This window comes from Seriola lalandi, unplaced genomic scaffold (genome assembly GCF_002814215.2).
Source record: "Seriola lalandi dorsalis isolate HSWRI2012SDOR001 ecotype SW California unplaced genomic scaffold, Sedor1 jcf7180002054580, whole genome shotgun sequence".
NCBI classification, from domain to species: Eukaryota; Metazoa; Chordata; class Actinopteri; order Carangiformes; family Carangidae; genus Seriola; species Seriola lalandi.
In genome coordinates, this window is record NW_019525133.1 from 57,700 (window position 1) to 69,759 (window position 12,060).

The 12,060-nt window shown below is 43.3% G+C and overlaps 2 protein-coding genes across 2 annotated transcripts in view; one reads left to right on the forward strand and one right to left on the reverse strand.

Moving 5' to 3' along the window:
* The window catches only part of pcnx2 (pecanex 2), a 32,304-nt gene extending 20,814 nt beyond the window's left edge, over positions 1-11,490 (forward strand). The window contains exons 30-40 of the mRNA XM_023418095.2: positions 26-259; positions 772-875; positions 1,889-2,033; positions 2,292-2,522; positions 3,541-3,698; positions 3,883-3,999; positions 5,303-5,481; positions 5,805-5,971; positions 6,046-6,120; positions 10,048-10,224; positions 11,037-11,490. Of these exons, the coding sequence (XP_023273863.1) occupies positions 26-259; positions 772-875; positions 1,889-2,033; positions 2,292-2,522; positions 3,541-3,698; positions 3,883-3,999; positions 5,303-5,481; positions 5,805-5,971; positions 6,046-6,120; positions 10,048-10,224; positions 11,037-11,216 (1,767 nt within the window). The 3' untranslated portion in view covers positions 11,217-11,490. The remainder of the gene's footprint in view (positions 1-25; positions 260-771; positions 876-1,888; positions 2,034-2,291; positions 2,523-3,540; positions 3,699-3,882; positions 4,000-5,302; positions 5,482-5,804; positions 5,972-6,045; positions 6,121-10,047; positions 10,225-11,036) is intronic.
* LOC147818453 (uncharacterized) lies at positions 6,270-9,834 on the reverse strand. Its single transcript, XM_087177079.1, has 2 exons — positions 8,458-9,834; positions 6,270-6,721 (listed from the first exon to the last, which is right to left on the reverse strand). The coding sequence occupies exons 1-2, from the start codon at positions 8,801-8,803 to the stop codon at positions 6,696-6,698; spliced, it is 372 nt and encodes a 123-aa protein (XP_087033205.1). The 5' UTR covers positions 8,804-9,834; the 3' UTR covers positions 6,270-6,695.
* Positions 11,491-12,060: the final 570 nt, after the last annotated feature.

A 12,060-nucleotide genomic window follows, 5' to 3' on the forward strand; every position in this document is an offset into this window, starting at 1 on the left:
TCCCTCCCCCTCCCCCCCCTCACAGAGTATCATCTACTACCTGGTCCACTCGCCCAAACTGTCCACCTGGCTGAAGGACGCCGCCATCCAGGAGGCACTGCAGTCCTACACCAAGTGGCACCACATTGAGCGCGACCCTCAGGTGTTCAGTGTGAAGATCGATGAAGACTACGTGCACTGCCTGCAGGGGGTGACGCGAGCCAGCTTCTGCAACGTCTACCTGGAGTGGATCCAGTACTGCGCTGGGAAGATGGAGACGGTACATCACTTAAAGATTATTCTATTGGACTTCATTTTGGGGTTAGAGTAGCTGAGTGATTTTCTACTGCTGTTTCTCATGGCTGCAACTGTGAAATAATTTCATTGATTCATCTTTTTTTTTTCTTGCTTTGTCATTTCATCTTTAAAATGTCAGAAAATAGTGAACAATTTGTCTTAACAACAACACCAACCTATAATAAATACTCAGGCAAAGAAAATAAGCAAATATTCACATTTGAGAAGCTAGAACTGGGGGATTTCTGACTGACTGAATTAGTTAAATGTTTAATTAGTCATAGAAATTCAGCTCTGCTATTATATTTAATTCAGAAATGTCAGATGAGTAAAAGGGAAAAAGCAAAAGCTGCAAATTGTTCTTGGGGGGAAAACGGTTGCATGACAAAGCAACATTTTATAACCACAAATGCATCATGAGAGAAGGCAGAATCTTTTTTTCCCGTACACCAGCATCTCCATGTTTGTCTTGTGTCTCTTTGTATTTGTGTCCAGCCTGTGGAGAGCGATGAAGACTCTCCTCTGGTTACTCTGTCCTACGCTCTCTCCGTCCTGGGGAGGAGATCCCTCGGCACGGCGTCACACAACATGTCCAACAGGTAAACCTTAGAAAAGGACCTGTAATCACTGTCTGAACCGAGTTGTGTGGGAGGGTCGTGGGGATTCTTACAACAGGATTTTACTCGCGTGTTGTACTCTCAGTATGAGCTAATGAATTCTGGTAAGAGCCACAGGGTCCCACTGTGCAAGTACAGTCACTAAAAATATGTGTCCCACTTTGAGTTAAACTTATTAATGAGTAATTCATTGAGGACAGACAAAAGGTAGGCAGCAGCTGAGATAACTGGATGGTTCCTATTACTGTATGATCCTTGTAACATTTGCTGAACAGAGACCACAGTGGCCACGAGTGACATTTACAGGTGAATGGTAAAGTTCATGTTTTGGATTTCTTGTATTTTCAGCAACTTTTCGTTTCGTGCCTTGTATGTTTTTATGGAGCAAATTCAATACAAGACAGTTTCTTTTTCAGGAGACAAACTCAACCAAACTCAACCTCGACTTTAAGCTTGATATTGTTCAAATTTGTGATTTGGGGCTTCATAAAAAAATTATTCTTCTTTGGATTAATTGCTTAATCAAATACAAATAATTAATACCAATAAAATAAAAACTACCAGGAAAATACCAATATAACTTTGAAAATGTAATAAAGTTAATTAATGTAAAAATACATTAATATTAAACGTAGCATTGAGCGTGTTCTTCTGCATTCTGAAATTTTGTATTTCGTGTTATTTATAAAATACAAAAAACGACAGTTGTAGAATTTGACTGGATGTAAAGGTGCTGAAAGGTTATGTATTAGATGTAAAATCAGGATTAAGTTCAGCATTAGTAGATATTCACCTGCAGTTAGACATGTGCACCAGAAGGGGGCGCCAGCATCTAAATCTTCAAACATCCACATCAGTCAGACGGATAACTGTCACTGCACACTGCACTCAAATGACTTTTTGTCTAAAAATATTTCATAGTTTCATAACCTGTCTCTCTCTCTCTCTCTCCCTCCCCCTCTTCATCCCTCCACCACTTTCCTCCCACCACGAAGTCTGGAATCATTTCTGTATGGTTTCAACACCCTGTTTAAAGGCGACTTCCGCATCGCCACAAAAGACGAGTGGGTTTTCGCTGATCTGGACCTCCTGCAGAAAGTGGTGGCTCCTGCTGTCAGAATGAGCCTCAAACTGCACCAGGTAAAGAACACGGTGCTTTTAAATGGCTGCTGCTGTATCTTTATGGTGTAATTCAGGGACTGTAAACCTGCCTCCTGTCTACCTCTGTTTATTGTGTTGATTTTTCCTCTCTTGCAGTTCAATGCAGAGAAGGTTTTGACTAATTCTGCATTTCTGATAACACCTTAAGGGTGGTCATTTCTCCTCCCTGGAATAGACATCTTCCTAAAATCTGATTACATCCCCCAGTGCTCCATCATGCCTTTCCTGCCCTTTCAGGATCACTTCACCTGTCTGGAGGAGACCGAGGAAGCGTCCATCTTGTACGAAGCCATCACAAATTACCGCAGCAGCCTGGTCATCTGCCACGAGAGTGACCCTGCGTGGCGTAAGGCGGTGCTATCGAGCCGCGACACGCTGCTCACGCTGAGACACATGATCGATGACGGCACGGACGAGTATAAGATCATCATGCTTTACAAACGCCACCTCAGCTTCAAGGTTATAAAGGTAAAAGGTTGTCCGTGGTTCAATTTGCAGGCACAGTCAGGAAATGTAGGTACAGACAGTGAATGAATGTAAAAAAAATATATATATACCAACTTGGACAACTTGGCTGTGAAGTTCATCCTTGAGGTGCGTCACTAAACATCCAGCACAATCACGTTTCTGTCCGTATGGCGGCGCTCAGACGTGTACTTCATCATCACTAAGTCAAATCTGAACAGAAAAGGGAAAAGCATGACCACAAGTGCTCACCTGAGACCCAGCTCAGGTGCTTTCTGATGCCAAGTGTCGACTGCAGCTGAATATATCTGAATACAAAATAGTAGGTTTGAACAGCGGCTGAGCTGCAGCACAAGAACTGAACGACTATAGTAGTAACTTTATTTCAGACACAGCGACCCTTATCAGTTTAAAAGTAAAATAAATAAAACATCCTGCAGGACAATGACACAAAAAATAAAATTGTCGCAATTTACAAATCTAGTCACAAACATATGACTCGCACTTGTCCATCTTGGAAGCTTGAGCAAGACTCTGAATGCATCATTATATATGGCACCAGAAGCTTCTTTCATTTTTGCTTTACTATAACTGCACCACATGGACATCGGATCATCCCTGATGATGTGACCCAAGTGCCTTACTTCTTTCACTACAATTAGCACTTAAAGTTTCAATCGTTCATCATTATGGGATGATGTTAAAGGAGGAGTTTGACATTTTAGGAAATATGCTTATTTGCCTTATTACCAAGAATTAGATGAGATGATCAGACGGACAGGCTGCCTCTTCCCCCATGTTTCCGGTCGTGAGCAGATGACAATGGTTCTGTCTCGTTCCAGGATATACAGTATATTATTTCCTGGTATCATAAGCAGTGGCAGAGACCAGCCAATACCATTGCAATTATGTTTTATGACAATGCAGGATAATAAAACATAAATTTAAAAAGTAATTTCACCATCATGTTCTCTGAGTCTTTCGTCTATGAACTCCTTTATTATCGCATCTCTCTCTGCAGATCAATAAGGAGTGTGTGCGAGGTCTGTGGGCGGGGCAGCAGCAAGAGCTGGTGTTTCTCCGGAACCGAAACCCGGAACGTGGCAGCATCCAGAACTCAAAGCAAGCGCTGAGGAACATGGTCAACTCGTCCTGCGACCAGCCGCTGGGATACCCCATGTATGTGTCATTCACAGCTACACACAGAGCTTAGGCATGAAAGTTTGCGTTGATGGAAATACTGCTGTGTTTGTTGATGCCTTCACCTTTGCAGCGTGCGTGGTTTTAAAAATCTCAAACTACATTGATTGGAGGTGTTTAACGCGTGACTGATAGTATGACATTTATTTCATAATATTTCCAGGTATGTGTCACCACTGACAACATCGTATGCAGGAACACACCGTACGCTCCGCAGCATTGGAGGAGGGGCTTTAAGTCTGGACTCCATTCGTTCCTGGCTCTGCACTAAATGGTTACGGTCAGTTCATTATTTCCTATCTCAGTCAATAGTGCAGTCTGTCTTTCTCTCCTTGCCTCCTCACACTCAACCTGCCTTCTTTTTGACTGAGCTCTTCAATTAACACTTCACATGATAAACGTGCTGTAGAAAAACAAATCCTCCCCTCATCATTTTTCTTTTTTATTTAGTTCAGTGTCGGGTAAAAAAGACAGCGCTGTAACTGAAAGGTCATGGGTTCAGTTCCCGGAAAAACCATCAGTCTCAGAGTCTTAGAATAAGACCCTCGGGGTAAGAGGGTAAGAGAAGGCATGGTTTGATTTATTTGGCTGTATTTAGAGTGCACACTTAAAGTAAAAACTGGGATGCTTCTTACAATCAACTAACTGACTGTCAGCTGAGGAGTATTGCTCAGATGTCCTCAGTCTTGAGCAGCTAAAATATGGTTTTATAGGTCATTCTCATAAGAGCAGGAAAAAGTATCAAGCTGATAAAAGAATCTTTTTCTGGGTTTTCTTTTGCGGGTATTTGGTGTAAATCACTCTGGATAATGTGCACACCGCAGCGTGATGCTCCGGCTGCTGCTGAGTGAGTGCTTCTCTGGATTTACGGATATTGACATAGTGGAAGTCAGTGCTTAATGTAGTTTTAAATACATGTAGAGGGACAGTGGGAGGGCAGAGTGGGAGGGCAGCCAAACGCTATGACTTTCTGCTGTAGCTGCAATGTTGCTTCTCACTTCCCTCCTTCTCTCTCGTCCTCTACATCCATCTCTCCCTTCATCTTCTCTCCCTTCTCAATCCCTCTTTCAGACATTACCTTCAGCATGATTACTGTATAGGCCCTGCATTAACCTCTGCGGGTCAGCTAATGGTTTATGTATATATATTGTATATGTGTGTGTGTGGCTCTCTCTTAAGCTTCTTAGTAGCTGAGTTTTCCTTTCAGATTAGATTGTTAATCCTGTTTCATCGGCCTTCAGATAAAGGTGTTGTCTTAATTTCACTAAGTAGCTGAGGAACCAAGGAGACGAGCCGCGCCTCCTCAGCCAGAGCGCATTTAACTAATTTAAGAGGAAGACTGCACTAGTGTGTGTCACATATGCTAGCACAGTTACGTAACATCCCTCTCTGTCTGATGTAGGTTTGTGTGTGTGTGTGTGTGTGTGTGTGTGTGTGTTTAACCAGCTGGAATAGTCAAGGCTTGCTAAATTTTTGATGGCCCTTTGCCAGTTTGTGTCCTTTGCACTGATGTGGACATGAATAAGTAAATCATTGTTTTGTGTGTGTGTGTGTGTGTGTGTGTGTGTGTTCGTGTTCTGTAGGGTGCGTAAGGACAACCTGACCAGCTGTAACAGCGGCGTGAACATGGAGGATGTGGACTGCGGTGCCGGTGGTTCGTCCTCGCTGAGTCACAACCGCCCGTCCTCCGTCACTTCCAACAGCTTGAGCCTCTACCAGCAAAGAGCCAGGACCACACACAGCCACAGACACCACAACGCAGGTACACACCAGCACACACACACAAAAACCAGGTCTCATTATCCTTGTGGAAAATTTCTATTCACGGCATTGGTTCCCTTATTGTGACCTTAACAGGGACCTACCTGAAATTTTGCCAAATGAAACATCTTCAAACTCCGATTCGAGAGACTGAAATTAGAGAAATTCTGTTGCACTATTTGTGCTTGTTAAAGGCCTGAAACATTTAGCAGTTGCCAATTATTTTTCTGTGGCTCCACTAATCGATTCATCAATTAATTGTTTCAGCTACAATTGAATCATTAAAGTGTGTATTTCTGCGTGTGTATGTTTATGTGTCTGCAGCTAGGAGAGAGTACCGCAGTCGGTCAGTGCAGCCTCAGAGTCAGCGCCCCCCCGTCAGCAGCCAATCGGGGCCCATCCTGGACTCAGGCTCCACCCATGGGCTCGTCCAGCGTCTGTCCAACAGTCAACTGTCCTTCAACACGTCCATAGCCTCTATATTCTCCCAGGTAAACACACAGTTAAGTTTAGCGTGTGTGTGCTGAGGGAATGAAGTGACGAGAGGATCGTTGTCTCTCCTCAGGTCCCTCGTCTCTCAGGAGCAGGAGGGATCAGCTCGCAGCTCCAGGCAGCGCAGCATCAGCAGCGCTCCAGCCAGGTAAGAGCGTGTTATACTTCTATACGTACAAACTTTGTTGGCTAACACACTACAATACATGGTTAACAGACAAAGCTTTCAAAACTGACAACTTTTAAAATAAAAAAAAAAAAAATAAAAAAAATAAAGAAGTTGTACATGATCTCAGACTGAAATCAAATATATAGACTTCAGGAAGTATTTGCAAATGGTAATATTCTTATAAAATGAAGACTGTATGCAGCATACTCAAATTAAAAGTAGATTTAGAGAAACCCAGCCTCAATGACTATTTTTATCTTAAACCCCCTTATATTTCCAATCAGGAAAGACTCATTTGCTTAACAAATAAACTTTTATTGCCATGTGCAAAATGAGATAGGAAAAAGGAGAGATGTGAGAGTCTTTGGTGGTTAAACCACAACGTGATGTCATATGTGATTAGGGGGCGAGGCTGTGCAAAGTACAGGAAACCCCCTGGGGTCTAGACACTGGCGGTGATTTTGAAGATAGGAAGAGGAGAAGCCGCAGACCTGGATGCGATGAGAGTGATGAGCTTGGCCTGACTGGATATGAAGACTGGAGGTGAAGGAGGGTCACAGCAACTGCACTGAAATGACAGCTGACGACAGGAGAACAGATTTTAAAATATGACAGGGACAACTTGATTTGGCTGGTTGAGATCGTGGCACGAGCCGATTGGCTCCCGAGCACCTGAAATCAGCTGATTACAAGTAGGGTGAGAGGAGAATAGAGATGGACTTAAACTGTGGCAGGCAAATTCAATTTAGTATTAATTTAAATAAGTAACTACATTAATGGGGTAAACAAGTCAAATATTGTCTTGACATTTGCAAAGGCATGAGCAATCGGAGATAGTTCTAATGGATCGTCGATCACCGATACCATCGTACATCTGCACAACCCTAGTGTGAATACACCCAAGAGGCATTGAGGATGCATTTGAGATCTGATCACTCAGACCACATCCAGTGGTGGTCTGGGCCACATTGAAGGGCCGCCTACGCTACCGACATCCTCTGACACAGTCTGATTAATCCTGCCACACTTTCATAGGCCCTGTTCAGACCTGTATTAACATCCGTCCCGGGTGATCCGATCACTAAGTGGACAGCTCTCAGTTCGTCAGTTCACACCTGGCTTTAAAATGCATCTCCACATGCGTCTCGATTGACCACTTGTGATCGGATCTCATTTCTTGGTTTTATATGCAAATAAACAGGTATGCCTTTGTTGTTTTAAGCCAAATTGACAGACCGGTCCGTTGTTAATGTTCTTGTGTGCCAAGCTGCGACCTCCCGAGGCCGGCTCCAAAAAGCGAGTCAGTCCTCACAGATTCCCATGTTAAATGCCTCAACTTTACAGCAGAAATAAAGATGTTTGCAGCCTGGTACAAAAGAGTTTTGGTCTCTATTGCTAATTTCCTCCTTCATGACAACTGTGTGAGGGGGGGTGAATCTTTATATAACTAATTTTAAAAATTGTATTGAAGCTTAAATTTCTGTATAATTGAGGGCTCAGCTCAATGCGCCCCTCCTCTTTGCCCATTTTTGGATTAGTTCAGTACTGGCAAGATGGCAATGACAGAACAGCCCACTCTGAGCTTCAAAACCGCTCTTCAGAAAGGTATGGGTGACCTCACGGAGGCTACGTCTCTCTTTATTTAGAGTCTATGGTGTGTGTGTGTGAGCAGGGAAGTGAGACTGGATCACAAGTGGTCAATCAAGACGCATGTGGAGAAGCATTTTTAAGGTCAGGTGTGAACTGACGTACTGAGAACTGTCCACTTGTGATCGGATCACTGAAGACCCAGGTTAATACTGGTGCTGAACGATTAAGCTCATTTTCATCGCCATATGAACATGTGCAATAAACACATCGCAAGAGACTGACTGAAATGCAGTGAATTAGAAAAAAATAATTCACACACACGTGTAGACCTGTTTGGAGTGAACCTTTTACTGGAACTACAGTCTTAGCTCTGAGTTCATCACAACCTTTGCAAGTAAATAAGCAAGAAGTGGCTGACTTCAGTGAGTAGCTACTTGATGCAAATAAAACATGATGTCAATGTGAAAGAACTCCAAACTCTGATAGGGTTCATTTGATAATTACAAATATAAAATACTTAATTTCAAATATTGGATATATTATGTTTACTTAGGGTGAAGCGTCTGCTTGAAAACGAGCTTGATATGGGAGTAGCTTTGATGGCAGGATGGTTAACACAGAGTTAACCCGACAATAACTGATTAGCCGATTTTGAGCTTTCAAAGTTGTGCGCAGTAGTTACCCCCAAAATGAACATGTGATTGCAGCGTGAGCAATGATGCCTACCTAGGGAGGCCTGGGACATGAGGCCTGGGACATGAGGCCTGGGACATGAGGCCTGGGACATGAGGCCTGGGACATGAGGCCTGGGACTGCTGAGCAGCTTCCACAACATGAGTGTGATCGGGCTGCAGCACGGAGCCTGGGGGCGGCCGTGGTCACAGAAGATGAGGCGGAGATGTGGCGATCCCCGCGGATTGCGTGAAGTCGGGTCGGGAACAGGTGAAGTGTAGTCTGCAAGAGTGGCCTGCTCCAAGCGACGGACGGGATCACAGCTATCAACTGAACCGCAACTCGTGTGGCTGAGAAAGAGGCGAGAGGCTGGAGAGTTGAGACGCAGGAGTCCGCTCATCTGTTAGAGTTGCTGCATAGACCAAGAGGACTGCTCCTAGCTGCCGACCGCCGCCTGAGGAAAGTGGAAAATCTCCTGCAGCATGACGTGCTGAGATTCAAACCCTCTGGGAGACGACGATGATCAGCGCAAGACATCGGCCTCACGATAATGCAAACGCGACGCGGGATGAACGTGTACAAGCTCGCAGCAACTGCACTGAATTAACCACAGGAGAAAGGACAACAGGTTTTAAAGCATGACGGGGACAACTTAATTGGCTGGTTGAGCTCGTGGCGCGATCTGATTGGTTACCGAGCACCTGAAATCAGCTGATTAGAAGGAGCAGGGTGAGAGAGGGAGAATAGAGATAGTCTTCCTGATTGAACGTGCCCCTAAGCTTCATTTTAAAAAGTATCCAGAGGATATACGGTACCACTTACATGCCCAATGGCTTCATTTCCAATGAGCCGAATGTGTACTCAAAATAAATATTTGTTCAGTTCAGATGTTTATTGTCTCAAAAACATTAAACATAAACACAATAAGACGAATGAAGTCATTAAAAGTCTTCAAATTACAGGAACACTTTATTACAGCCACAGCTGATGATTATTTTCAGTGCTGGGAGTATGCGCGCATATTCTGTATTAAAAAGATGGTAAGGTGTGTGAGGAACTGAGACAGAATAAGATGTGTTAGAATTAAGTAGAAAAAGTGCTCATTGCACATTGGAAAAATTAAAACCTGTTGCACCTAATGTTTGGAAACCTATATGTTCCTGTAGTGTCCATCTGAGATACGTAGTGACTGTATTGTTAGCATACAAACAGAGGGAGAAATAAAACAAGTGAAAATCAGCTTGTGGTTCAAGAGGAGGGGCTATAAGAGGAACATACAATATAGTCCTTTAGTTGAAGTGAAATGTGATATTTTCATGTCACAGCAGCAAGTTTGTACATTAACATAGTGCCATGTTTAGCAGGAAAACCCCTAAAGTACACTACATTTTGTTTGTGCAGACGCTAAGTGAGATGATGTTATTATCAGCACAAAGCTGAAGCCAAGGTTCTGGGATTAATCTTTCTCATTATCATAAAAAAATCATCCAAACAGCTGATGGCCAAAGCATGTGACCACAGTGTATTATTGACTACAAGTTATTCTTAGACACAGCCCGCTGTCTCTGCTCCTATGCACCATCTTACAGTGCTACAGTATATGCAAGAACTGCATTTAGTCCCTGTGCTTTGCCTTTTCTCCAGGTCTCCTCGTCTTCGTCCACTCTCAGCCTGCTGTTTGGGAAGCGTAGTTTCTCCAGCGGCCTGGTAATCTCTGGGCTGTCTGCCGCTGAAGGGGGCAACACCACCGATACGCAGTCGTCGTCCAGCGTCAACATCGCCATCGGGCCCTCACACAGGTCCAGCAGCAGGGCCACACAGGTAGGGAACAAATCATACAGGTAGACATGCAAAGCCCCTGCCTCTTTATACACAGTGCCTCATACAGAACGTGGCCCTGTCGTTACCACGCGGCCTTCACTCAGGCTCAGGAGTAAGACATACAGAACAAGTGTACGTTTTACACTGATAAAACATTGTCTTATTTACTGCTCATTTACTCACAGATGTCTGGTTTTGGCGACATTTCTTCTCGCACTACCTTCATTTCAAAACCAACTCTTGACCACTGAACAGCTAATATCACGCTAAGATCACGAGTTTACAAGTTTCACATTTCAGAAAACATGCTCATTTGCTTTCCTTGGCAAGGGTTAGATGAGAGGATTGATATCACTCTCACATCTTCTTCCTGCCAAGAAATAGACCGGCACATAACCATCATAAAACCTCAACTACTTGTTTGATGTTTGTACGATTAATGAGCTGTAGAGGTGGTGGTAGGTTCTGTGAACATCAAAACATTACTGTATTGGGGGTTACTTGTTACATCCAACTTTAATCGTGAGGTGTAATGAGTGCTGCAGCCTTTAGGGGCCGCTCATGAGGCTTAAAGAGAATTTAAAGTCTAAGTGTAAAGTCAATCTGAGAGGCGGTCACATGTTAACTGTGTCACTTTCATTGTATCGTCTGAAAATTTGAGCTGTAAAGAAGAGAAGTTAGCATTGATCGTTATTAAACCACTGTAGATAATAATCTCTCTCGCTGTTCATGAGTGCAATACAGACTATAAACAAAGATTATTGCTCTAATGTGTCCCTGCTATGTCTCCTCTCTCTTCCCGTCTCTCTCAGTGGACATCAGAGCCATATGAGAGTATAGACGCGACTTATTCCAACGCAGCCGTCACAGCGAAAGACGGCACACAGTCAGGTGACCGAGGCCAGGTCACCAGCCAGGGATTAGAGAAGACACAGGAAGAGTCAGAATCTTCCTCAACAGCTCCAGAGGCAACGGATCAAAAGACTGTCTGAGAGAAGGAGAACACAAACACACACACACACACACACACACACACACACACACACACAAGAGTGCCCATACTCATACCACGTACAGAGAGGACTGTATAAAAAGTTACACGTATACACAAACATACAGTGGATTGTATGAGAGAGCACCCATGCACACAAACCTGCCTCCTCTCCTGTCCTCAGCATGTGGTCTCACCCCGTTGTCTGAATGTAAACAAGTGTGAAAACATGGATCTTGGCTCCGGTTGATGAATTAAAGACGTTTTTAAATGAGGCTGCCTCTTTCTATGTTGCTCATGTCATCTGTGTCATAGCACACAAAGCAAAACGTTTTCTGCTTTCCAGGAATTCATATTTTATTTGAAGTCAACATGTGATCCCTGAGAACTTCTTTCAACACCCGAATCAACCTCAACAGGATGGACGATTTAGGATAAGACACTAAGATAAGGTGGGTATTTTATTCGAGTATCCAGTCCTTTTAGACACTGTTTGTTTAAATTCCTTTACTTTTAACCCAACAATAAAACAAATAAAGGTTTCAGCACTCCTCTCCACAAATTTATAATCTGGAGAAATCTTTGACATGCTTTCATTTATGGGAAATAAAATGTACATAAAGTATAATTGAACTAATTGAATATAATATCCAAATATCCACAAGATAATTCTTATAATTTATGGTCAAATTTTCCTGAGGGTGGTGAAATGTGCGTTGGTGAACTCATGACCTTGTTTTTCCCTGAGCTGAATTAGCACTAAACACAGTACAAAGTTTAGCTGAGGCTGACGGGAAATGTTATTACAAATTTTCATGACAATGCATCCTATATTGGCCGAGACG